The 27,790-nt window shown below is 52.3% G+C and overlaps 1 protein-coding gene across 1 annotated transcript in view; it reads right to left on the bottom strand.

Moving 5' to 3' along the window:
- The window catches only part of RASGRF1 (Ras protein specific guanine nucleotide releasing factor 1), a 107,875-nt gene that overhangs the window by 68,473 nt on the left and 11,612 nt on the right, over nt 1-27,790 (bottom strand). The window contains exons 2-4 of the mRNA XM_059057016.2: nt 19,792-19,898; nt 11,066-11,213; nt 939-1,031 (exon numbers count right to left, since the gene is read on the bottom strand). Of these exons, the coding sequence (XP_058912999.1) occupies nt 939-1,031; nt 11,066-11,213; nt 19,792-19,898 (348 nt within the window). The remainder of the gene's footprint in view (nt 1-938; nt 1,032-11,065; nt 11,214-19,791; nt 19,899-27,790) is intronic.

Genomic DNA, 27,790 nt, shown 5'->3' with positions numbered 1-27,790 from the left:
AGGGACAGATTAATCTGCATAAATCTCCTAGAATAGTGTCTGGCACATGGAAAGTGCGTAATGAATGTTAGCTCTTCCTATTTTTGAGAAACCAGAAATATATATTTTTATGTGAAATGTTTAGCTTTTAAAGCACTGGCAACAAATTAAAAAGGGAAAAAAGAAACACCGTGTGGGCTAAGAACCCCAAACATGCTGGTAGGCTGAACTTGGCCTGTGGGATGCCAGTTTGCAGTTTTCTGGTCTGGATGGCGCTGGTGTCCTTTTACGCTCTCAACAAGGAGGATTTTTTGGTTTCGTGTGTTTTTCTTACGGTGAGTCAGGCTCCCCTGCTTCAAGTCTGGCAAGCTGCAAGCACAGACCATCCTCTTCTCCTTCACAGCCCCCTCCATGGGGTGGCCCACGGTACCGGTCAGTATCCCTGCCACCGGGCAGCTTTCTGATACATTCTGAGATGTCTCTCCTAGCCTCTAATAGTGTAAAACCAGTGAGGCCAGCTAAGGGGTGTCCCAGAGGCCGGCTCCCATGCTGACCTCTGCCGGGGATGAAAGGGGGAGGTGTTTGCAGGACAGTAGCTGGGGGGAGGGAGGGCATGCCGGGCTGTGACAGTGGACACGTGGCCTGGGGTCTCACCGAGGCTGCCCAGGCTTGCGAGGAAAGCTCTCGGCTGTGAGTCTCACAGCCTGGGTTCCTGCCCTGGCTCTATCCACTCTTGCCTCTCTTGGAGCCTCAGTTCTCCTATCTATCAAATGGGCTGAAGCACCCGACCTCACAGAGAGACAACCAGAAGACATGGCTCGACGAGGGGCTGGTCAGGGGTGAGGGGCTGTTGATTCTGCCTTTGGACAGTAGGTGGAGGCTGCAGACCCTGGGCTGTGCCAGGGGGCTCTCTAAAGAGGACCAGGGCAGCTTTGCCAGCCCCGAGAGATGGTACAGACCTTCTTGATTTTCTTGATGTCACTGTCTTCGTCGCTGGGGGTGACAGTCTGGGTGGACTGGATGCGTTCATTGTCCTTGAGCAGGGATGCGATCTGCAACGGAAACACAGGTCAGCTGCAGGGGGTGAGCGGCGCCAGCTGGCGGAACCCCACCCCTCCGGTTGCCACCAGGCGTGGTGTGGTGAGTGAGCGCCTTGCCACGTGCTCCCCAAGGACCAGTGGTACCGCAGCTCGTGTCCTTTGCTCTGTGTGAGGTTTTGAGCCAGACGTCGGTGAGTGAGCACTGGACCGGGACCCCGTCCACCGGGGTCCAGGGCAGCTGGGCTCTGACCCCGAGTGACCCTGGGCGAGGCACTCTCTGGGCTGCAGGCAACCCATTTGTAATCTGGGAGCTTTGGTCCAAATCTGTGATTCTCTTCCTTGTTCCCTAAACCATCAGTCCCTTTACTTTCGAACTGTTATTGTGGGAAAATACATAGAACATAAAATTTACCATTTTAAGTGCACAGTTCAGTGATGTCAAGTACATTCACATTTTTGTGCATCCATCGCAACTCGGGAACTTTCTCAACTTCCCGAGCTCTGTACTCATTAAACAATAATGAGTTTAATGAGTTTAGTAATGAGTTCAAGGACTTCCCTGGCGGTCCAGCGGTTAAGGCTCTGCGTTTCCACTGCAGGGGGTGTGGGTTTGACCCCTGGTCAGGGAACTAAGATCCCGCATGCCACACAGTGCAGCCAAATCAAAACAAAACACACTAACTCCCCATCCCTCCTCCCTTAGCCCCTGGCACCCACCCTTCTACTTTCTGTCTCTGAATTTGACTCCTCTAGGAACCTCGCCTAAGTGGAACCAGACAGTATTTGTCTTTCTGCGGCTGGCTTATTTCACCAGCATAACATCCTCAAGGTTCACCCACGTCACAGCATGTGTCAGACTTTCCTTCCTTTTTAAGGCTGAGTAATATCCATTGTATGTACAGACCCCATGCTGCCATCCATTCATCTGTCTATGGGCACTTGGGTAGTCCCTTTTTTCTTTTCAAACAAAACCGTCCTGGAAGCCCAGCAGGACTTCAGATGAAAGCACTGCTGGCTTGGCTGTCCTGTCCTGGGACCACCCTGAAGCGCTTCTCTGACTTGGAGCCCTCTTTGGAGCACAACCTGCAAACTGCTGGCCTAGAAAAAGGGAACAGCCCTTGAAACGAACGTTTGAGCTGATCTAAGAATCTCCATTCGCCAGATTTCGGGATCAGAGAGGTCGGCCCAGCTGCAAGAACAAAACGAACGGGGTGGTGACCAGGAGAAGGGGTGCCTTTAGCCATACTGTGGCCGGAGCATCTGGCACTGCTCAGGTGGACAGGCCTGTGGTGTAGCCCCTGGGTGGGTTCCTTCCTGCCACCCCCGAGTCCGCAAGTCTCTGCTGGGGGTCCTCCACCAAGGCTCCCACTGCCTGCGGACTTTCCCGGGAAAACGCAGGCAATGCCTATTTATTCCATCGCGGCTGTGAGCTCTGTGGGCGAAGGACCACCCCGTTTCATTCATTCCTGGGCTCCTGGTGCTTAGCATTCGGCTGGCACTCAACATATATTTGTTGGCTACATAAGTAAGCAAATTAAAGAAGGATCAGAGCAGGGACCTCCCTGGCAGTCCAGTGGTTAGGACTCCACGCTTCCACTTCAGGGGGCATGAGTTCCATCCCTGGTCAGGTAACTAAGATTCCACGTGCCGCATAGCTCGCCAAAATAAATAAATAAATAAAAAATTTAAAAAGAGGTTTCATTAAAAAAAAAAATTTCAAAAGGATCACAGCAACAGCAGCAACAAAAACCTCAACCACAGGAAAACTCTGCAGCCATCAAGCCTCACGCGTCTAAAGATAACAAGCTCAGGGGAATCCACAAACACTGCCACAAAGCCAGAGCCCCTCCTCCTCTTCAGAGCATGTGGCTTTGTCCCCTCAAGGCCACTTGCTGAACTGCAGAATGAATGGGCTCTCACAACTGACCGAATTGAGCACTTTGAAAGCAAAATGGAACAGTTACCCGCTCTCCACTTGCGGGTTACTAAAATTACCCTGGCCTGTGCTTGGAGAGCGGCTGAAAATATCTGAGAAATATTCAGCACCGACACGGGCTTTTCTTTTTTTCTCTCCCCCGCCACCTTTTCTTTCCATTCTCTGGGAACATCTGCACATTAAAATAAAGGCCGATTCTTTGATCTGTATTCTAAAGGCCTAAGGAACGAACACACACACACACACAGAGGCAGGTTACTGGAGAGCTCAGAGATGCAGGGTTGCCCAGTCAATGTCCACCTTTGGTCTCATGTTGTCACCTCCTTGCCAGTCTGCTTTCTTTGCCAGTTTTGAGATTTGCACACGGAAACCTTTTTTTTCTTTTGGATGGCAGTGTGTGTGTGTGTGTGTGTGTGTGTGTGTGGTCTGTATTTAAAACTGGCGCTTGTCTCAGAGAGAGGCATTCCAGGACATCTACTCAGCAGGGACCAGGGCAAAAAATAGATGCAATTAGGTCAGGTACGATGCTATGTGCACAGGCAGTGCCAGCAGCCTTGGAGTCTTTGTTTAAGGATCAGGCCTGGTGGGCAAAGCTCTAGAGGGTTGTGAGCCTGGGGACCCTGCAGAAGTCTTGGGCTACAGCCCATCCCTGCCAGGAGCCAGTGTCAGGAGAGCTCATGGAGGCAGCCTTTCTCTTACCCTGGCAGGTCTCTTCTGGAGGTGGATTTGCCTTGGACCCTGGTTTGCTAGCTGGATGTTCAGGGTCTGCTCAGCTGACCCTTGTCAATGAAGGCCATGCAGAGTGGGGACTTTGGCTCACACCCAACTTGCCAGCTAGAGTCCAGCTCCAGCTGACCTGGCTCAAAGCCTGGTGTCTCCGCTGGCCCCCGCCCACTGGCCACCCATGGTCTGGCCTCCTTGACCGACCCATCAGAGGAAAACCCTGCTTTTGCCACACCCCTTTGAGGCACAGCGCATGGGCTTCTGCCCCATCCTACTCCCCTCTCTGGAGACAGTGTCTTTCATCCAGAATGCATTTCGTCAGTGCGGTCATTGATAGTGGAATTAATCCAGGTTCTTTCCTTTTTGTTAGCCTCCAAGGTTTTACTAAAGATCCCCGTAGCTCTTGCTTTTCCTGCAGATCTCTGTAGTTCTTGCCATGCAGCTCAGTTCTTTCTCCCTCCTTCTTTTTTTTTTTTTTTTTTTTTTTTTTTTTTTTTGCGGTATGCGGGCCTCTCACTGTTGTGGCCTCTCCCGTTGCGGAGCACAGGCTCCGGACGCACAGGCTCCGCGGCCATGGCTCACAGGCCTAGTTGCTCCGCGGCACGTGGGATCTTCCCGGACCAGGGCACGAACCCGTGTCCCCCGCATCCGCAGGCGGATTCTCAACCACTGCGCCACCAGGGAAGCCCCTCCCTCCTTCTTGATCTCTTCTGGCCTCCTCCAAGCCCAGTGGGTGCCCATCTCTGTCTGCCTTTGTGCCAACACCACCAGCGGATCCTGATGCAGTCTTTGGGTTGGGTACTGGTGAGTCACAGCTCGCCCCCTGGGTAAGGTGGATGAGTCAGATTCCTTTCCGGGAGGAGCTTCCAGCCTGAGAAGGGGATCAGACCCCCAAGAGAGGCAATTTATAATCCGACAAGGAGAGGCCAGAAGCGAGGTATGTACCTACTGCAATGGGAAGGTCTCACCATGAAAGAGGCAAGGGCTACCTGGAAGGAGTTTTGAAGGACAAAGAGGAGCCCAACAGGTGGGCTACAGGATGGAGGGAGTTTGAGAGGGGCTGTGTGAACAAAGGCACAGGTATGACAGGGTGTTGTGTGCCAGGGTGGCGGGGGCAGGATGGCAAGGGGGACGTGGGAAGCAGGACTCAAGGCATGCAAAGTGGGCCCTGGAGAGGGGGCCTGGGGAGGGGTCACGGCCATCCTCTCTTACTTCTCCCAGAGGAGTCCCCTCATTGACCTAGTTTGTAAAGTGGGGTACCATGTTGAAGTTTGTTTGCAAAACCGATCCCGTGGCTAATTTTTTTTTTTTTTTAATGTTTTTAGTTCTTTTATTTATTTATTTATTTAATTTCTTTGGGGCTCTGTTGGGTCTTTGTTGCTGCACGCGGGTTTTCTCTAGTTGTGGCTAGTGGGGGCTACTCTTTGTTGCAGTGTGTGGGCTTCTCACTGCGGTGGCTTCTCTCATTGCAGAGCACGGGCTCTAGAGCACAGGCTCAGTAGTTGTGGCACACAGGCTTAGCTGCTCCACGACATGTGGGATCTTCCCAGACCAGGGCTCGAACCCGTGTCCCCTGCATTGGCAGGCGGATTCTTAACCACTGCGCCACCAGGGAAGCCCTACATTTTTATTTAAACCCTGAAGTAAAGATCTTTTCCGTTTCTTCCAGTGTCAGCCTCCCAGGATCCTGAGTGCTTCCAAGCCAATAAAATATTACAAATACCTCTAAACTCCTATTTTGACCTTTAGGGCCTGTCTTCACTCTCCAAATTTACCTCCCATCATAAATGGTAGGAAAATAGCTATTAAAACAATGAAATGGGGGAATTCCCTGGCGGTCCAGTGGTTAGGACTCCATGCTTCCACTGTAGGAGTCGCTGGTTCCGTCCCTGGTCGGGGAACTAAGATCCTGTAAGCCGCACAAAACGGCCAAAAAAAACCCCAACCAACCAAAAAACAACACAATGAAATGGTCCAAACTGAGCATTCTAGAGGTGAGGGGGGGATTCTTCTCAGAGGTAGACATTCCCTTTGTTGTAGATGGTCCTTAGAGCCTTTGGGTTATGAAAGATGAAGCATAATAGGGTTGTTTAGATGGGAGAAAAGAGACTAAGACAGAGGTGGATAGTTACGCCTGGTAAAGCTTTCTGCAGACTTTTGTTTGGATGCCATCTCCTGTTACTTCCAGGGTTAGGGGTGGGGGCTACAGGGTTGGGAGCAGAAACAGGTCTGGATTCCTGGATGTGTGACCCGTGCAGAGCTCCAGGCTTAGAAGGGACCAACGCTTGCTTTAAGGCTCTGCTGCTGTTGCTTTGAGATTTTTAAGGGCTCTGCATTTTCATTTTGCACCAGGTCCTGCACATTAGGAAAAAAGATGCAGACAATGGTATATCGGTAAATGCTTAATGACCAGCTCTCTGAAAGAAAACTTCTGACTGGTAGCACCTGCCAGTTTCCATGGTGTGGGCATTCCTACCTCAGCCCATTTGAAGCTACCAAAGGTTGAATAACTAGCTTGCAAAATTCTTGAAAACGTAACAATTGGTTCTTGCAAAGGTGAGAGGAGCCTGCTCCACACATCACTGGATGCAAGGTGAGGGTCTTGGTAGATAAAGAGATTATGAAGGACACCACCACCAACGAAATGGCACGTGGGAGTGAGAGGAGAAGTTGGTGGGAAATCCTTATAGCAGGAAAAGGCTAGATGACATGACGGCAGGGGCGGCTTCTAGTCATTTTTAAGCTGTTTTCTGTTTCAGTGATGGACCACCCCCTCTCTATTATATCTAAGCCTTTTGGAAAATCTGTTACACACAACAGCCTGTGTCAAGGGACTTGGGAACTGAAGGAGGAGCCACGGTTGGGTAGTCACCAGGGCTTTCGTGGATATGCTGCTTCTCCTCCTCAGACACAGCAGGCTGGTATCTCCCAGTCCCCTCAAGTCGGGCCTGGTCACGTGACTTGCTTTGCCCAATGAAACGTGAGCAGAGGTGTCACATCATCTGTTTGGTTCCTTTCCCCTGCCATGTGACTGGCGAATTTCCTGACAGTGACAGCCCCGTCAGCCTGTGTCCCTGACTCTGAGTGAGGATGTTGTGGAGCAGAACCCACCATGGACACAAAGTGTGAGTGAGAAAGCAACCTTTGTTGTTTCCAGCCACTAAGACTCTGGGGTTGTTTGTTACTGCAGCATCGCCTAGCTCATTCTGACAGATACATGTAGTGACCGCCCAAGGAGCAAAGAGCAGTAAAGTAAAAATAGCTGCCTTGGGAAGTGAGGCAATACATCAGGAGAGTAGAATTTGAAAGCAAGAGGTGGGCAGGAAAAGGTAAGGCCCCTGGGGAATCCTCAGGAATAAGTGGGATGTGGGCTTGAGGATTTTATTTGGCTATCAGAGGAAAAGGTGGACCATGAGTGCTTGGGGCCATCCAGGTGACAGTCATTCCCTAACATTCACCTTTTATCAGGCTCGTCTCCTCAGCAGGGAAGGAGTAAGTTGTGGGGCAGGCACAGGCCAAGGATCTGGAGCCTGGAGATCCAAGTTTGAGTCTGGACTCCAGTGCTTGAAGTGACCTTGGAGTGACCTTGGGTAAGTCCCTTCTTCTTCTTCTTTTTTTTGCAGTACACGGGCCTCTCACGGCTGTGGCCTCTCGCACAGCCTCTGGACGCACAGGCTCAGCGGCCATGGCTCACGGGCCCAGCTGCTCCGTGGCATGTGAGATCCTCCCAGACCGGGGCACGAACCCGTGTCCCCTGCATCGGCAGGCAGACTCTCAACCACTGTGCCACCAGAGAAGCCCTTCTTCTTCTTTTTAAAAAAAGTATTTATTTATTTATTTATTTTGTGTGCTGAGTCTTAATTGTGGCATGCGGGATCTTTTAGTCCCGGCATGCGGACTTCTTAGTTGTGGCACGCATGCAGGATCCAGCTCCCCAACCAGGGATCGAACTTGGGCCCCCTGCACTGGGAGCTCAAAGTCTTACCCAATGGACCACTGGGGAAGTCCCCCCTTCTTCTTCTATGGACCTCAGCGTCTTCAGACCCCTCCCAGCTCAGACATTCTAAGACCTTCTGTCTTTGTCACTGCAGTCACTCATCACTCACTAGGCTTCTCCTGCCTACCCGACAGCCTACTTCCTGGGAAATGGGCTCTGTTTCCACCTTCCTGGAGCTCACCCAGAGCAAACAGGTGCCCTCTGCCTTGCAGGGTGTGTGTGTGTGTGTATGTGTGTGTGTGTTTGTTGGTGGGGGGGTACAGCCAGAAAGCTTTACTAAGCTGGCCTTTCTTTCAAAATCTTTTTAAGAAAATCTTTTGCCCTGGAAGGTAATGCACTCAGTTGGAACCATTGCTCCAAATTCCCACCAAATGGGGCTCTGCTGCCACTGACACACACACACACACACACACACACGTAATCGCTCACAACTGACTTGCTTTCTGCTCCTCAGCACCAAACGGGGGTTCTGCCCTTTGTACCCATCCGTTCTCTGGCCTACAGACCCCTGAAAGGGTTTTAAGGTTGTATGCAACATGAACCCACACCTGTGGCTATAAAATGACTCACCTCTTGCTTGGGTTCACACTGCAAGCCCTTAATTATAGCACCAACCACACTCTACCACAATCAGACCGTAAGGGTAGAAGCTTCCATATCATTAATGTCTACCACAGAGCCAGTGTCCATTCATTCATCAAGGCATTACTGAGCACTTACTATATGCCAGGCAAAGGGGGTGACAGAGGACTCACCCTGTCCTCAGGGAGTTTCCGCCAGCCCGGTGGGGGACAGACACGTGTGGTACTGGCTCTGCTGTTCTATGCTGACTGCGGGCAAGTGGTGGGGGCAGGGGGCAGGGAGCACACGTCTGGCGAGGCCAGGAGTCCCCAGGAGGAGGCATTTGAGCTTGGGAGAATTTCAGCAGGCAGGGAAATATGCGGGTGACAAGAGCATTCCAAACAGGAGAGCAGAATGTGCAAAGGCCAAGGGGTGCACAGCTCACTGCTACGGAGCACTAGCTGGAGCCCCGAGTGATTGGAGGGGAGGAGCCTGGGGGAGAGGACGAAGCAGTGGTTAGGTGATCAGGGCATTTAGTGCATGAGTGAGTGAATGAATGAGTGACTCCTGGACACCTCTGATCACAAAGCTAATAACCTGGTCTTGGGACCAGACCTCTTCCCTGCTCCCCGACAGGGGCTCAGCTTGGATTCAGGGATGTGTGTTGGGCTAGGATAGATCCCAGAATGAACCAGTGGTTTAGAGATGGGGCCAGCCCCCATCCTGGGAGCCATGTGGGAAGAGGCTACAAGTGGAGGGGAGAGCCTGGCAGGCAGACAGGCAGACCTGGGTTCCAGTCCCAGCTCTCACACCTCCCAGGTGAGTGAGTTTGGGCAGGTGACTTGAGCTCTCTGAGCCTGGCCCCTCGTTCGATCCTATCAGGGTGGTTGTAGGGACTAAGGAAGCACATCTGAAGGTGCCCAGTGTGGGGCTGGGGGGAAGGGCGCTGAATCTGAGGTTTTTACTGAATCTGGAGTTCCAAGTTGACGTTACTGTGAGTTCAGAGCTTCACAGCTGCATGACAAGGTGGAATTGGTGACTTCAGATCTTTGAGCATCCGAGGTAGAGCTGGCTTCATGGGTGGCTGACGGGGGTCCTGTGTTCAGAAGGCCAGGTGCTTGGGCCTGCAAGCTCAGCAGTTGCTGTCTTGAAATTCTTAAGAATCGTCTCTTGGGGGCTTCCCTGGTGGCGCAGTGGTTGAGAGTCCGCCTGCTGATGCAGGGGACAAGGGTTCGTGCCTCGGTCCGGGAGGATCCCACGTGCTGTGGAGTGGCTGGGCCCGTGAGCCATGGCCACTGAGCCTGTGCGTCCGGAGCCTGTGCTCCGCAATGGGAGAGGCCACAACAGTGAGAGGCCCGCGTACCGCAAAAAAAAAAAAAAAAAGGAATCGTCTCTTTGCATTTGCGTTTTGTAAGTGACGTCTGATGGGACCTTGGGGCACACCCCAGGGGCTTGCAGCCTCAGCCTCAGTTCATGCGTGTTCCTGTCTCCCTGCCTATTCCTTATACCCTGGCACCCTGGGACCCAGACCTCTGCAACCCTCTGTCTGGGTGGCAATGGGTCAAGTCAGCCCAGCAGACACATCTCACTGTCCGCCTTCGCCCTCTGCAGGGCCTGGTGTAGGTACAGAGAAGGTGGGTCTTGTGCATACCCGTGGTGTCACAGGGCAGGGCGAGGAGACAACTGTCCTGCCTGGGCTGGTAGTGCCTGGTGCATTAGGTGGGTGACTTGGCAAGGGTCCCTTGCCCACCTGAATCTAGGTACTGAGTGCATCACGGCACAGAGGTTAGGGGAGTTGGCAGATGAAGTCGTGGATGGCCTGCCCACGATGGGTGGAGGCCGTGGCGTGTGGGAAGGGGAGACTGACTTCCCCCACCCTGGCCGGGGCCTTGCATTTCCACCTTGCATCGGGCCCTGCAAATTATGCAGCTAACTCCGATTGCAGGGATCTGTGTCTTCATATTCCCCTCCTCGGCTCAGAGTCACAGACCTTGTGTGAGGTAGCCAGATGGTTCTCAGCGCGCTGGTGAAGTGAGGGGGTGAGAGGCGATCAGATCACCGTGTGGCGGCGTGCACAGCTGGTAAGGGGTGTCTAAGGGCTGAAAGCCAGCGCTTCCCAAGCTTTAATGTATTGGGTTGGCCGAAGAGTTTGTCGGGGATTTTCCACCGACGTTACGGAAAAACCTGAACGAACTCTTTGGCCAACCCATAAATGAGAATCTCCTGGGATGTGGTTAAAGTGCAGATTCTGATTTGGGATATCTGGGTGGGGCCCTAGGTTCTGCATTTCTAATGGGCTGCTGTTTCATGGACCACACTTTGAGTAGTGAAGTTCTAGAAGGCTTAACCTAGCAACGGCTCAGCCTCCGGACAGCCGTGACAGGAAGGGAAGGGACTGCCTTGGAGCCGAGCCTGAGCCACAGTCTAAGGACCTACCAGCCACCCTCTGGCCCTGCCCTCACCCCCTCCGCCCATGTGGCTGTCAGCAGAGTAACCAGGAACTCGCCCATAAATGATCTCACTTGATCCTCACCACCTTGTCAGCTAGGGAGAAAGCCTGTTTTAAGGATGGAGGTGCAGGGAGGCTGGAGGACTTGCTCCGGGTTGCAGTTGGGAAGTGGCAGAGGTGGGCTTCGAACCCAGATCTGACCCCAGGACCTTCCCACTGTGCCAGCATCACTGATTTTAAGTTTGGAGGCTGGCACAGCCGTGGCTGGAGCGGGTCCCGCTTGCCCGTCACGTGCCTCCCTGACCCTGCGGGAGCCCGGGTTTGAGGTCTGAGGCCCGGGCCCCCGGCCAGCCTCCTCCGCTCCCTAGGTGGTCGGTCACCTCTGCCTTCAGCCGCTCAATCTCAATCTCCCCATCCTCGATCTGCTGCCGCAGCTGCTTGGCCACTGTCTTCTCAGTCTCCACGATCTGCAGCAGGTGCAAGTACTTCTGCATCAATGCCTCGTGCTCCGTGGCCAGGGTCCGGTAGCTGTGGACAGAGGAACACGGCAGGTGAGCCACGGCCCCCTGGTTCCCCTGGAGATCCAACCAGAAGTGGGGCTCCCCACAGACTACACTTAGGAGAAGGTCCTGACTCCCAGACACAGTGCCCGAGGCCTTAACCTGGCTGCTGTGCTGCTACGGATCGCTCTGGCCCCTTCCCCAGCTCCCGGCTCACGCTCTGACATCTGGTTCCTCCACCTGGTCTTGTTCTCACCTTGCCTGACCGCCCTCACCCTCTGGGCCTTTGCGCAGATAGATCTTCTGTCTGAAACATGCCTCCTCCCTCCTCTCCCTGGGCTAGCTCCATCCTCTTTCCCAGAGTAGGTCCTAGTTGAAATGTCATTTCCAAGAAGTCTTCCCTCCCCCATCCCCCCATACTGTGTAGGGTGTTCCTGCAGTACTCCCGGGCTGCTATTACCATAGCGCTGGCCAGACTGATTGGGGGTGTCCAGTTACTTTCGTTTCCCCAGGAGACCCTGCCTTCTCTGATGGCAGGGACTATGCCTGCGCTGCTTACTCCTGTCTGCCCAGGGCCTAGCCCAGTGAACATTTGTTGCATGGATGCAACTGAGTGGATGGATGACACACAGAGGTGAGTCAGGCACATACATTTCACTGGCTGGGAGACATCTGAAGAACCTGCGCAGTATACCTGAGTGCCAACTCATGCACCAAAGGCTGTTAGTGCTGTAGGAATCAGAAGAGGGGCCAGGCCAGCAAAATGGGCCTGTAATCAGGGAAGACTTCCTGGAGGCGGAGCTCTCTCTCCCACCAGAATCGGAATCTAGGCCTTCCGACTCCAAACCCAGTGCTCTGGGCGCGTGCCCATCCAAGGGCAGCCGCGGGTGGAAGGCCTGTGCTGGGGGTAATTAGCACTGGGGCTGGATGGTTAGGTGGGGCCAGATCAGAGACTACCCCAAAGGATCAGAGGGTAGAAGAAGTGGCTCCAGCCTTTGTGTAAATGAACATGTCTCAGATTTGCAGAGCATCACGATGAGGGGGAGGGCAGGAAGGTGGGACTTGGAAGATGAGCTGGGCCGGGGGCTGCCCAGGGTCACAGGCCTGGCTTCTCCCTGATACCCACAACACCTGCATTTGAAGGTGTCAGAGCTGGGGAGAAACCCGATTCTATAAATGGGGTCCAGTCTCAGAGGGCAGAGAGGCTGTGAAAGGGAATCCCACCATTCCAGGGAGGGGTGCCCACCTGGGCAGGGGCAGGAGACTTGTAAGGCACAGATTCTCAGGGCAGGTTTATTGGTCTCTGGGAGTGTCTGCAATGAAGTTTGGGGGCCGAGGTCTCCAGTCCCCCCTCTCCCTGGCCCCCATCTTTCCTCTCCCTTTTTGCTTCAGCCCAGGACCACCTCCTAAGCCCAGGACCACCAGAGAGGATCTCATAAGATTCCCCTCTGCCCGCATCCTCGGCTCCTCCTCAAGCTCACCCTTGTCTTCCTTCCTGTGTCCCCCTCTCAGCAGTGGGCAGCCCCCCGTTTCCCACCTTCCAACCTCAGCGGGGCCTTGAAACATTTCTGGTGTCCCTGCCAGCTCCCCACCCACCCGAGAGCTTCGGCCCCCTTCAACCTCATTCCTCACCCCCCCCCCCCAACCCCGTCCGGTCCTCTGCAGGCGGTCCTGCTCTGATATCACAGCCTGCATGACGTGCGATGCTGTTCCGGCACTTCCCGCCAGCCCCACGGCACGCCCACCCTCATCCTGTCTCAAGTGCAGCATCCCTGCTGGGACCTAATCTGCCTGGCTCAGCCCCAGCTCCCACACCCGCTAGCTGAGGGACCCTGGATAGGTCACTCAGCCTCTCTGTGCCTCAGTTTGCTCATCCATACAATGGGGATGATGACAGTCCATACCCTGCAGAGTTGCCGTGAGGATGAGCTCTATGGACACACATGAAGCTTTGTGCGGTGTGCCAGTGCTGTGGTAACTACCGTCTCCCTTCCCTCCACGTCCGTAGCCCCGACCCCTCCTCAGGATATCTGTGCATCAGATTCTGCCTAACAGTTCCACTGGCTCTTTCTCCTCAGCATATGTGAAGCCTCAAGTCACTCCCCACTTAGGTTGAGGACGTGCCCTCGCCCTCCTCCACCCTCCCCTGAACCCCTGCCCCTCTTTTCCACCTTCAAGGTGAGGTTTGTTGGAAGAGCAACCGCACTCATCATCCCCATGGTCCCTCTTCACCTTCACCCCTGAGCCCTCGGCGGGCTGGCGTTTGGCCCCAGCACCCACAGGAACTGGGTCCCTCTCTGGGGTCACCAACTGTCTCCCACTTAAATTGAGGGGACACTTTTCAAGTCTGGAATCTACTGACATGACCTTCCAGGTACCCTGGATGTGGCTAGTCAGGGGGGTGCCAGTTTAGGGACACTGGCTTTTGTCACAGACTCAGAAGCTGTGTTACACAAGTTCTTTAAGACCCTGTGACCCTCATGGCAAAATGGGACAAGGACAGCTTCCCTACAAACCCCCAGGTTTGAGGTGAGGAGGCCAGGAGACCGAGGGTGGGAAACAGCTTTGCTCTATGAAAGGGGCTGTGTAGCAAAGTGGTAGGCAGTGGTCCCCTGATGGCATCAGAGAAGGAGGCTGCCCAGCTGTGCCCTGAAGGTGGGAGGGTACGGCAGGGCAGGGCTGGCGACAGCCCAGCAGGAGGATGGCAGGAGCAGAGGGCGGGCAGCAGACCTGGAGCATGTGCCTGAAGAAAAAACCTGATCCAAAAATCAAAGCTCCAGGCTTCTCTCCCACCCCCTTCTAAAGATATATAACAAGCTCTAAGAGAGAATTCTTCGGTCTGCAATACTACTTGGTTTAAATGAGGATTTTTGTGCATCTCTTATTATAATGAATTTAAACCAGAATTATCAGGTTTTAATGTTTTCCCAACTTCCCGAGAGGCTTAATTGTCTTTATTTGCAAAGGAACTTCAACTGAGAGCATGAAGGAATCCATTTTCACACCACCTCGTCTCTCCTTGCTCCACGGGTGTGAAAATTCGGAGCCTTCAGTAGCTTGTTTTTAGCGATGGCACTCACCCTGGTGCTTCAAAACGGGGAGCCAGAGTCTCATTTGCAGGACAATTTGGTCTGTTTGCACCTCCCTTTCTTCCCTTCACCGGCCCTCTCTGCCTGCCTCCCTCCCTCCCCACTCCGCCTTCCCCTGTTCTCCTTTCTTCTCCTTCCCCTCCCCCCTCTCATCAATACAGATTTATTGAGCACCTCTTTGTGCAGCAGTCTTTCTAAAAATTTTTTATTGAGTATACTTGCTTTACAGTGTTGTGTTAGTTTCTTGCTAAACAGCAAAGTGAATCAGCTATACGTATACATATATCCCCACTTTTTTAGAGTTCCTTCCCATTTAGGTCACCATAGAGAATGGAGTAGAGTTCCCTGTGCTACATAGCAGGTCCTCATTACTTATCTATTTTACACGTAGTATCAATAGTGTATATGTGTCAATCCCAATCTCCCAGTTCTTCCCACCCCCCCTTCTCCCCTTGGTATCCATACATTTGTTCTCTACAGCTGTGTCTCTATTTCTGCCTTGCAAATAGGTTCATTTGTACCATTTTTCTAGATTCCACATATATGCGTTCATACAAGATATGTGTTTTTCTCTGTCTGACTTACTTCACTCTGTATGACAGTCTCTAGGTGCCTCCACATCTCTGTGCAGCACTGTCTTTATAGATGCACAGATTCGCAGAGCTGGAAGGATACTCAGGAATCACGAAAGGCCAACTGCCTCATTTTATAAATAAAGAAACTGAGGCCCAGAGAGGGGAAATGAGTTGCCCCCAAATAACAGTCAAGGAGCGTCAAAGCTGGAGCCGGAGTCAGGCTCCAGTCCCTGAAGAGGCAGGTCTATGCTCTCCCACATGGCTGTCTGGTTCGCATCTAGTTCTCCTCACTGAGATGCAGACCGTAAGCCACACTCGGTGTTACATTTTATACATTGCTGCACATACACATACCACAGAGGCATCCCAGAACACTAGACTATTGTGCATAACGGTGGGAGAGTACATTGTGTCTCTATACCTGTTCATACACTATAGTGCTTATTTTTGTATATACCATGTATCCACTACGTATATGTAAATAAAAACTAAATTAGGTACACGCAAACATGCCTACTACTCAATATTGCTGTGGAAGAGAGCCGGTCTCTCCCTTGACACACACACATGCACATACTGTCACGATGTACACGATCTGAGGTTAAATAACGCTCAGAGCCTGTAGTCTGTCCTTTGGTCACACAGCCGGCTGCCTAGGGAAGAGCCTGTGGCTTCTGTTGGCCCAGGAGGTGCCTGACAAGGTGAACCTGAGCCAGACTGGCTGGTGACAACGATTCTAGGGGAGGGGGCTCTGTTTCCCTTATTGGTGACCAACACTGTGACCCCCGTCCCAGCCCGAGGCCCAAAGGAGGACATTCCTCTGAGGCCAGTGGGTTGACTCAGACCCCTGGGATTGACCAGGGAAGACAAACCATGTCCAACTGGCACGTCCCCCTGGCTTCCTAAAGGATGGTGAGTACCGAGAGGGTTTTGTTCAAAGGTAGGTGGTGTCACTTTGCCCAGTGGCTCCTCTTTTGGGGAAGAGCAGGTTTTTGGTTTGAGTTGCATCTACCTTACTTGGGAGTCACAGAGACCTAGACTGGGAGCCGGGATCTGGGGCACCCCAACTTCTACTCGGGAGGCCCGCACCCCTGTGTGCCGCTGGGTCTCACTGGCTACATCTGTCAAGCGGGCCTGAAGGGACCCACACACTGGGTGGTCATCAGGAGCAAATACACTGTGTGAAAGAGCTTCACAGACTCTAGAGGAATGTGCAGTGGACACAGGTACCCTCAGATGTGAACATTCGCTGTCAGGCAGGCTTGGCAGCATTTATGTCAAACATATGATTAGGATTTTATGCGCTACTTGGAACCAATCTCCAGTTTAGTGAGTTGCTTAAAGAATCATTGTCCTCTCTCTGTGGCAGACAGAATTCTAAGATAGCCCCAAGATTTCCTGCCTTGGTTTCGAAGCCCTGCATAATCTCTGGGATGATGGGTTTTATTCCTCTTACTAGGCTATACTATACGGCATAGTTGACTTTAACATAGGGAGATTCTCTAGCTGGGCCTGACCCACCCATCACATGAGCCTTTGAAAATGGAAAGTTTTCTCTGGCTGGTTACAGAAGGGGAGGTCAGAGATTTGGGGCTGGAGAAGGGTTTGGTGAGCCATTGTTGGCTTAAGGATGGCGGGGACCACAGGACAAGGAAGGCAGGACCTCGTGGAGCTGAGAGCCATCCCTAGCTGACGGCTAGCAGGGAAACAGGCACACCAGTCCTACAAGGAACTGACTCTTGCCAACGACAGGAGTGAGCTTGGAAGCAGAGACTTCTCCAGAACCTCGAGGTAAGAGCCCAGCTTGACTGACTCCTTGATTTCAACCCACAGGCTTCTGTGCAGAGACCACAGCCGAGCCCAGACTTCCGACCTACAAAACTGAGCAGTGGGTATGGTTCTAAGCTGCTAAGTTTGTGGGGGGTTTTTTCGGCCGCACCACATGGCATGTGGGATTTTTAGTTCCCCGACCAGGGACCGAACCCACGCGCCCTGCAGTGGGAGTGTGGAGTCTTAGCCACTGGACCTCCAGGGAAGTCCCTTAAGCTGATAAGTTTGTGATCATTTGTTCTGCAGCAGTAGAGAACTAAACCACTCTAATAGATAGAATTTATTTTAAAAATTTAAGGATTAACGCCCATATAATGGAAAGCACAGACCTTAAATATACAGTCTGATTTGGGGTAGATAAATGCATACACCCTAATCTAGATAAAGAAAATTCCCATCACCCCAGGGAGTTCCTTCGTGCCCCTCCCCTGTCAATTCCCACCCCACAAGCAGCTAGCGTTTGGATTTCTATCACCACAGTTGAGTTCTGCCTGTTTTAGAATTTCGTATAACAGGAATCAGGCAGCATGCACTATTTTGTGTCTGGCTCTTTTCACTCAGCCTATCGACTTTGAAATTGATCTGTTTTGTTACATATTTATATATATATATATATATTTTTTTTAATAGATCTTTATTGGAGTAGAATTGCTTCACAATACTGTGTTAGTTTCTGTTGTACACCAAAGTGAATCAGCCATATGCATACATATGTCCCCATATCCCCTCCCTCTTGCGCCTCCCTCCCATTGGGTTCCCTTTTATTACTGAGTGGTATTCCTTCACATGGATGTATCAAGGTTCCTTTCTACATCTGTCTGTTCTTGGTTATTTCTAGTTTGGGGACTATTGTGCAAAAAGCTGCTAAGGACATTTGCATACACGATTTTTTTGTAGATGTTGTTCATTTCTCTTAGATAAATACTAAGAAGTGTAACTGCTGGGTCACAGAGTAGGTGTATGTTTCACTTTTAAAGGAAATGCCTAACAGGTTTTCAAAGTGGTTGAACTACTTTCTGCTCCCACTAGCATCATGTGATTTATGGTAACTCTACCCCCTCTCCAATATTTGCTACTGTCAGCCTTTTTCAATTCAGCCCTTGTAGATTCTACAGGTAGTGGTATCTCACTGTCTCTAGAAAATTTTGGTATGAATTGGTTTTCGAAGTCAATGTGGTCCTGGTTATCCAGAATATACACCAAATTAGAATTCTATAGTACCTCTCAACACTTACAAAGCCCCGTCACATAAATAATTTCATTTGGTTCTCAGAACAACTCTGCTCTTGGTTCTAGTTTAGTGCTGGGAGCCTGAGCTCCAACTGCTTTCCCTGAATCTGGGTTCTTCCTGCCTGATTCCATTCTCCACAATGGCAGTAATTTCCACTCCAAATCATAGCTCTGATCATGTTACTCCCCTCGTATAAAATCTTCGATGGCTTCCCACTGTTCACAGAGGAAAGCTCAAACATCTCAGCTGGATATTCAAGATTGTTCTGATCTGGTTCCAGTCCAATGTCCGACCCCATCAACCTTCTGACACCCAAACTTTGTCTCTTCATTTTTCTTGGAATTGTCTTTCCTACATCACTGCCTTTCTTTAAGGCTTTTTGGGGGCTGGAGAAGGGGCTGAAGTGCCCATAGCTAAACTCATTAGATCTGAAGCTCCAATCTCCCTTTTCAAGTGAAATGTCGCCCTATTTCCAGATCCCCCCGGATTCTCCCATTTCCCTGAAGATGGAAGTATGTCTGTCTCCTATGGTGCCTTGTACTTAACACCGCCTTCACGTACCAGAGCTATTTGTACATCTGTCTAGTGTCTTCCTGACTAGGCTGGGGTAGCCCTGGGGGAATACCTGTGTTGCATCCATCCCTGTCTGCCCAGTACCACACTCAGAGCCTGACTCTGTTGATTCATAGGTGAGAACCTGGTCTCCATTAGCTAGACTGGACACTCCTTGAGGATAGGGATGGAGGTGGCTTGACCTCAGGGTCAAGGTCAGTGCTCTAGCCGTAATAAATGGTTTCTGGTCAGCTGGCTTGATCCTAGGCTCAAGGAAGGGCTCTGGTATCCATCTATCTATCCATCATCACCTGATGGATCCATCATCTACCCATCAAAATGCATCATTGATTTATCATCCATCCACCCATCCATCCTTCACATATACTTTCAACACTCATCCATTTATCATTCATTTACCCTCCATTCATCCATCATTCACCTTCCACATATAAACTCAACATCCAACCTCTATCCATTCATTCATCCTTGCATTCTTCCCATCTACACTGCTGAGCACTTGTCTATACCTTTATAAGGCCCTGGAGATGCAAAGAATCATACTTAGTCCCTGCCCTGAGGAGCTTACATTTTACCAGAAAGTAGACACAGGAACACACCATTATCCACTCAGCCAGAAAGATCTATACTGCTCAAAGGGGTGAGTCTGGGTGTCCATCCCCCCTGACAGGACTTAGCTCTGCCAGGGGATTGTTAGCTTGGGGACCACACCCCAGCCCACAAGCCCATCATTTCCCCAAGACCCAGGAAGACTCGATGCAGCTTGGAGCCCCCATTTTCTCTGCAGCATACACTCTCCTTTTGCTTTTCTCCCCACCTGGCCCAGTGAATCCCTCCAGAGAGGGGTACACATTGTTGGGAATGAAGGGAAGAGCAGGTCTAGAATCCCTGAACATCCAAGCTCAGAGAGGTTTACAGAATTTCAGTTTACAGATGAGAAAACCAAGGCCCAGAGAAAAGACAGGACTAGTCCATTCCTGCAGCATCCGGGTTAGAACCCTGGTGGTCTTAGCCTTTGGTGGCTATAAAGCCCTTTAATCCAACCAAATTGTACTCGGTTCTCCTAGTATGAAAAAAGGAGCTCATCTGGTTGAAGGGGGCAGGAGGCTGTAACGTTGATCCTCAGGACCCTTGGTTCCCTGTGCACCCCAGGGAGGCACATCCCAGAGCTCCGGGGCTCTCAGGGTGGGCCTGTCAAGATGCCCTTCTTACAGCTTCCGTCCTCCCCCCATCTCCTGCTCCTCCATGCCTTCCCCTCCTGGGGTTTGAGTATGCTCAGGACGGGGCCTTTGGGTGGGCGACACATACCTGGCGTGAGCGATGGCTGCCACCCACTCATCACAATCCCTGGCGTCCTCTGTCCTCAGCTCCAAGGCTTTCTGGTTCTCGTGGCTGAAGTTAACCGTGAAATAATGCTGCACCAAGAAGAAGACAGCTCCAATTACCAGGGCGATCGGCACGGAACCGGCAGCGTCTCCTGTTAACAATCTGGCTGTTTTGCAAAGCACTCACTGCCACATCTGCTAGGCAAGGATTCATTATTCGTGATCATCGGAATGCCTTTCTATTTAGCGGTTTCAACCTCTCTATTAAGGCAGGCTTTGTACCATGTAACAGAACCTATGCTTAGGCTATTGTAAGAAGGAAGCAAACCCCACAAAGTCCTATTTGCCAACAAACTGCAAAAAAAGCCAGTTTTAAACCATCAGGTATGCTGGGAGAAAGGCAGAGAAAACACACCAAGAGAACACCTCCTTTGGGGGCTGGCTATCGATTCAGGGCAGCATGCATTGAATTCACTCCACACAAACGTTTCAACACACTCTTCTAGGTCCTGGAGTTAGAGCAATGAACAGATAGACCCGAGCAGAGCCCACCGGAAGCCAGCTCGTGTTGGGTGCACGTGACCGACTTAGAGCTGGTCAAATGCGGGGTCTGCTCCCCGAGCTCCCAGGGAAGCAGAGGGGCCAACGACAGACACACATCTGTAATATCGTTCTATGAATGAATACGTGTAAAGCTCTTAGAACAATGCCCGAAATCCAGTAAGCACAAGTGTTTGCTATAATGAATGCAGTGCAACGATCATTACTGCCATGGAGGTAAGAAAAAAGGGCCCCGAGAAAGCCAGCCACTGATTCAGCCCAGGGAAAGCAGGAGGCCTTCCCAGAGGATGAGGCGTTGGCTGGTCCACGTTTTATTTCAGTTGATGGAAGAACGTGGGGGGAGAATGGACATGAGAGCGCACGGCATGCTTGGGGGTAGGAGGGGCCGTGCAGTGGCCTTAGGGATGCCAGAGAGGAGGCTGGGCAGGGGGCGGGGCCTGGGTGGTGGAGCTGAGCGGAGGATGGGGTGGAGGAGAGCAGAAAGCCCAGGTTTCCGGCTGGAGCAACTAGGCCGGTGGGGATGCCATAGACTGGGGGAGGCATGGGCAGGGTAAAGGGCAGGTGTCAGGGGGTCAGGGGTGGAGGGTGGGCATGCAGACCCTGTGTGCCTGTAGGCCACGTCTCTGCGGGCTGCAGACAGGGGTGGGGGTTGTCAGCCTAGGGGCGGAGAGAGGAAAGCTGGAAGCAGACTCGGCCAGAGAGAGGGTGCCCAGGCAAAGTGCTGGGGGCCCCACCTGAGGAGGCCTCCTGGGTTTGGTCCTGGTGAAACTAGGGGAGAGGCAGGCAGTGAGGTGCAGAGAGGGCCCCCGCCCAGAGAGGTATGCCTGCCCATTCAGAAGATGCACTGCAGGCCACAGTGCGGTCTTGTGTCAGTGGGCGCTGTCCCTTGTCCCTCCGTCCTTCGGGGGCCCAGGCAGCAGGAAGAGTAAACTTGTTTTTAGCTTCCGCTGACATGACTGCCTTTCTGTTAACTGTCGTTCTTGGTGGCAGCCAGACTGTGTGTGTGTGAGTGTGTGCGTGTGTGTGTGTGTGTTTTGCAGAGTCAATGTCTCTCACTTCTTTCCTAGGAAGCAGATAACTGGCTGTCTTCCCCCTGTGAGGGAGCAGGTGAAAGCCGGAGCTGCGGGTGGCCACCCATGCACTTTCCCCATCTCTCGAGAGGTGGTGAACACGCACATGCTTGTTTCCCGTGATCTCATTTATTCCCATATTCACCAGGTGGAACAGGTATTATTATCTGTTTACTGCAGAGGAACCTGAGGTGCAGAAAAGTCAAGCCACTTGCCTGAGCCCACATGGCTGGAAAGAAGAGGAGCCAGAATAACATACCTTCCCTGGGTACCTATCGTCCACTCAGATCTTGGAGCTCCACTGCCAGCAACTGCCTGAGGATCTCACAAGGCTGGTGGTCTAGCAGGTGAATGGGGGTGTTTCTGGGGGTTCTGGGGAAATGCTATCAATATCCATCATTTCTAGGGACGAACAGTGACCCTGGGTACCATCAGAGCCCTTGAGACAGCCCCATAACCTCAGCTGGTGTTGGATCAGAGCTCTGACAGACTCCAGGTCACCCTTGAAAGCTGAACCACCCCTGGGCTTCCCCAGAGTTCCAAGGATGTGCCGGACCAGAGGTGGGCCACTGCAGAGTGGGAGAGTGGACACCGGGCTCAAACTGGGGCCACTAGAGCTGCTGTGATGAGACCAGGACCACACCTTGGGCATTCTGCCCAACCAGGACTCCCTCAAAGCTTCTCAGAGTCTGGCAGACTCTCTGAGAACAATACGTGGGCCTCAGCATGACCATGGGACAAGAGCTTAGCCACGTTTGCCAAAACGATGTGACCATATGGGTTCATGTGGGTTCTGGCTGGACCCCTCTGCAGAACAGAAGCATTGTTCTGGAATCAGCCCTGCGGCACTCTAGAACTCCCCAGTCAAGACAGAGCCACATCTGAGGCCTCCCTGGGACACTGATGGGATTAGGATTCGCACACTATATGTGATCAAGGATGTGGGATAAATTCAGAAATAAACCCAGGGGCCTCCTCCAGGAACCCACATTTCAAATGTGGAATCCTGACAGGCCCAGCTAGAGTTGCGGGAACATATCTGGAAATGCAACAGAAGCAGAAACCACCAATGGACCATCCCTGGCTTCGTTAAAGAAGCAAGACTTGGTGAAATTACTCCTGGAGCCTCACCAGGGCTGCAGGGATGGGCCCAGAACTCCACCTGGGGCCTCCACAGAGCTTCCCTAGACCTGAAGTGAGAGACGGATTCCTTGACTTGGGGCTCCACCAGGAGTCCCAAGATGGATCCCGAAACCCTCTAAGCATCAAGATCCGACCCCTAGAACGATCCCAAACTACTCCAGGAGCAGTACCAGGTTCAGGGCAGAGCCTGGGGCTTCACCTGGGCTGCTAAGTATCTCCACCAGCGGGTCTCAACCCTGACTGTACATTGGGCTCTGCTGTCACTAGTCTGGGTGTGGCCTGTGCGTCCCTTGGTGATCCTAATGTGTCGTCAAGGTAGAGAGCCACTCGCTGGTCTAGACCTGCACCTGAGGCCTCAGCAGGTTCAGAGGGATTGATCCAGAAACAACACCTGTGACTACCAAACTCCTAGGAAGGGACTCAGAAATCACACCTGGGGTTGTGCAGAGACCAGAGTCATGTTCGGGTCCTTATTTTGGCTGGAGGAAATGTTCTAGAAGCACACCTGTGGCCTCACCTGGGTTTGAGGTCTTATACTTAGAACTGGGGCCTCACCAGGCTGAGATCCTGGGCTTCAGCTCATGCCTGGTTCCCAGGATGCCCTCTCTCTGCCCTGTATCACCTGACCACTAACTGACTCCTGCTGCCCCACGCCTGTGTCGGCTGGATCTACATCCCCTCCTGCCTCAGGATGGGCCTTTGTTTGCAAAGCCCCAAGTGCCTGTATGGTAATAAACTTCTGTCTAGGACAGCTAAAGCAGACCTGAGCCTCTGGGGGCTGGGGAGGTAGGCTTGGAACCCTGCCTTCTTGGCCTTCCCCTTGCCTCCTGCCTGTCCCAGTCGGCTGGCAGGGCTGCGGCACCTCCACAGGACGGAGAATATTGGGAAACCACTGACAGGTACGGTGACCGACCATCCCAGTTTGCCTGGGACTGAGGTGTTTCCGCGGGCACAGGACTTTCAGCGCTAAGACCAAGACGGTCCCGAGCAAACCAGGATGCTTGGTCACCCTACAAAAGGTGGAGGAGGTGGAAGTCCCAAGGGCCGGGTCTGGGTCTGGCTCTGCTGCTCAGAGCCAGGGATTCTGGGCAACCTGTGCATCTCCCTCTGGCCAATGGGCATGACACTGACACTTGCCTTGGTCAGCTGCACACAAGTGGCCTCAATCATGACAAATCAAGTGCTTCTCCACCTTTAACTCTCTACCTGAATGATATCTCATTCGTGAATTCAAGCCATATTTTTCAGTCCCCACTATAACCCAGACACTCCACCTCACGGTAACCAATGACACACACGAAAGCCCACGATGCTGAATGCTTTCTGCAAGGTACGGGCACTCCACATCATCGGATCTTAGTGCATCTCTTCCCTGCTCCTTCTAGACTGTCAAATGTGCTGCCCCCATCCTTCCCCATTAAAGCCTTTATCAGCTTGTAATGATTTCTTCCCCCCGCTTTTGGGACGCCACGTGGCATGCGGGATCTTCATCCCCCGACCAGGGATGGAACCCGTGCCCTCTGCAATGGAAGCTCAGAGTCTTAACCACTGGACCATCAAGGAAGTCCTGTAATGACTTTTTACTGTCTTTCCTACCACAGCAGAGAGTCTCAATCGGGGCTGGACATTAGGGATACCTGGGAATCTAAGAAAACACGGATGCTTGGGCCCCCTTCTCGGACACATTAAAGCAGAACGTGGGAGAAGGGGAACAGGGAGAGGACACGGTTCGGGCGCTGGTATTTTTCAAAGCCCCCCACTTGGTTCCAACGTTCACCCAGTGCTGGGAACCCCTAAGAGGGAGCAATGTCTGCGACAGAAGCACCTCGTCCCCTCCCCGCATCCCCCCACGTTCTCCTAGAGAAGCACGGTCCTGGAGCCGATGCCTGGAGCCGCCATAGATACCATGCAGCCGGGAGTTCCCAGTTATTTGGAAGTGACGCGGACAGGCCAAGTGAATGAGCTGCGTGTGCTGAACTCTAAGTACAAATGACAAAGAAGGAAGTGGAAGTGTCTCAGAGAAAAGCGGAGATGGGAGACCTGGTAAGTCGAGTGGGAGTTGGGGAAGGTGGGGCGGAGAGACGTGGTTCCTGCTCCAGGCCTCGGAGACCCAGACACATGTTTTCTCCTTGGGTTCCATTAATTATCACTGTAACTATTCTAAGAGTCCTCCTTAAGCAAAAACCTTAAGCTGCTTTGAATGGGCTCCTGTTCCTTTCAAATAAATGATTCCTGACCAAGAATATCCCCAGAGCCTGGCACTCTTCCTCGGCCTGGGCATGGAACAGCCGTCATTCGCTGAATGGATGACTGAATGTATTTGTCAGCATGGCATGGGAGCCCGGCTTATTCATGAATTGATTAATAGCAAAAGCCACAAAGCAGGAGGCATTGAATCTGCTTCTCAGGCCTGGGCAGGTGAGCTGGCTGGAAGGGTTGTGGGCACTGGCTTTTCAAGAACGAGGCTTCTATCTCTTCAGGGAGAGGAGACCCACGCACCTCATAAAGGCACTGAACAGTCCTGCAACGTAGGAACTTCTTCCAGAACTTATCCCACCATGGAACACTTTTGTTTTCATTTTGGGGAAGGTCTACCAACATTCCAGAAAACCAGTGTCCCGGGGACTTTGGGACCCTGGAGCTGTGGCACATGCCAGGCTTTGGAGTTGCCTGGGCTTAAATTTATTATTTAGCTTCGGTGTATCTTCACTTCTGTGGACTTGTTTTCTCTTTCACAGAAAGGGGAGGCTATTACCCATCTCACAGGGTTCTGTAAAACAGATGATGTTGTGAAAGCTCCTGGTTCGTAAAAGGGCTCATGATGGTTTTTTTATTTTTTAAAGATCCTTGACCGGCTGTTCTTTATTTATTTATTTATTTTTGCTGTGTTGGGTCTGCGTTTCCGTGCAGGGGCTTTCTCTAGTTGTGGCCAGCGGGGGCCACTCTTCATGGCGGTGCGCGGCCCTCTCACTGTCGCGGCCTCTCTCGTTGCGGAGCACAGGCTCCAGGTGCGCAGGCTCAGTAGTTGTGGCTCACGGGCCTAGCTGCTCCGCGGCATGTGGGATCCTCCCGGACCGGGGCTCGAACCCGTGTCCCCTGCATTGGCAGGCAGATTCTCAACCACTGCGCCACCAGGGAAGCCCATCATGATGGTTTTTAAACTAACTGAATCATTTGCAAAGTCCAAGAGATGGGTCTACTCAACCTATCAGTGGACAGTTACTAGGAAAACCACATACATGTGCATTCAGATGCGTGTGTACAAAGAGCGTCCCCCTAACATTCCTGTTCGTCAGAATCTGTCAAGAAGACCTTATGTGAAAATATGTGGAATCTAAAAAAAATGGTATAAATGAACCTATTTACAAAACAGAAACAGAGTCACAGATGTAGGAAACAAACGTATGGTTACAAGGGGGGACAGGTTGCGGGGGGATAAATTGGGAGACTGGGATTGACATATACACACTACTATGTATAAAATAGATAACTGGGCTTCCCTGGTGGCGCAGTGGTTGAGAATCCGCCTGCCGATGCAGGGGACACGAGTTCGCGCCCCGGTCCGGGAAGATCCCACATGTCGCGGAGCGGCTGGGCCCGTGAGCCGTGGCTGCTGAGCCTGTGCGTCCGGAGCCTGTGCTCCGCAACGGGAGAGGCCACAACACGGAGAGGCCCGCGTACCACAAAAACAAATGGATAACCAACAAGGACCTACTGTATAGCACAGGGAACTCTACCCAATACTCTGCAATGGCCTATAAGGAAAAAGAATCTAAAAGAGAGTGGATATGTGTATATGTGTAACTGACTCACTTTGCTGTACACCTGAAACTAACACAACATTGTAAATGAACTCTACTCAAACACAAATTTAAGAAAAAGACCTTCTTTGAAAATAGGCTCTTTACAGATGTAATCAAGGTGAGATGAAGTCATACCAGATTAATAAGAAGAGGCCTTAATATATAAAAAGAGGGAAATGCGGACACAGACACACAGGGGAGAAAGCCATATGAAGAGGGAGGCAGAGACTGGAGAGATGCAGCTACAAGGCAAGGAACACCAAGGGCTGCTGGCAGCCATCAAGCGCTAGAAGAGGCAAGGAGAGATTCTTCCCTCGAGACTTCAGAGGGACCACGGCCCCGCAGCCATCTTGGTTTCGGACTTCTAGCCTCTGGAGCTGTGAGAGAATCAATTTCTGTTGTTTTAAACTAACCTCCCTCAACAAAACAAAACAAAACCAATCCATACGCACATGTACACACACAGGAGGCATGGGAGAGGCTTAGAAACTGGAGTCATAGCTGTGCTAAGATCAAAGGATGATTACGAATCAGCAATTTGGGGCATTCCTTCCATCCCCTTCAGCTCCTATTTCTTTCTCATTTCTGATATTCAATTGGTCACCGGGGTCTCTGCTCTGGATCTCTCTGGAACTCTGCCTTCTGCCGTCCTCACTGCCATGCTTGCTTCCAGGCTTCCTCATCTCCCCCCCGGGCTATTAAACGGCCCCCTCTGGTCTCCCTGCCCCTGGTCTTGCCCCCTCTGATTCGTCCTGCTTGACCAGAATCCAGACCCACTGTCCTGTCTGGGCCCCTGCTTGCTGTCTCCTCCAAGATGGAGGTGGGCTGGGGGTCAGCTGCAGGACGGATGCCATCACTCTCGCTCAAACCCACCCCTTCCACTTAGTAGGTCCACTCTGGTGGCCTGGTCAGGCAGGGTCAGCTTCTCCCCCACTGGGTCCTGGCTCCTTCCTCCTGGTCCATCTTTGGGATCACAGTCCCAGCTGGCCCTGGCCTGGCAGTCCTCTCTGCCCGATGCTTCCGGAGTTCCAGTGCAGAGGGGACAGTGCCAGAGGGAACCTGAAGGGGCCTCAGCAGGGTGTGTGTGTGTGTGTGTGTAGATGCTCTGGCTGGAGTCCATCTCTCCCTCTATAAGGGGCTATCCATCCAGGCTCCCCGTCTCCTGAGGTCCTAGTCCACCTCTCACCGCTGAGATCCCAGGGAAAGCCTGTCTGCTCTCTGGCTCTTGCAGGAGAGATCCCACTCTTACCTGGGCCAGGCCACCCTGGGAGTGTGTTCTGCCCTCTCTCAGGGCTTCTGCAGCACCGCGCACAGTCCTCAGCGCTGCTCCCTCCCCGCCCTGGCTGCACCAGCCTCATGCTGGCCACACAGAGGGGCTTCATTGGGCCCAGTAAGTCCCAAATGG

The sequence above is a fragment of the Kogia breviceps genome, chromosome 3 (genome assembly GCF_026419965.1).
Source record: "Kogia breviceps isolate mKogBre1 chromosome 3, mKogBre1 haplotype 1, whole genome shotgun sequence".
Lineage (NCBI taxonomy): Eukaryota > Metazoa > Chordata > Mammalia > Artiodactyla > Physeteridae > Kogia > Kogia breviceps.
This window is presented reverse-complemented; position numbering and strand designations above follow the sequence as displayed.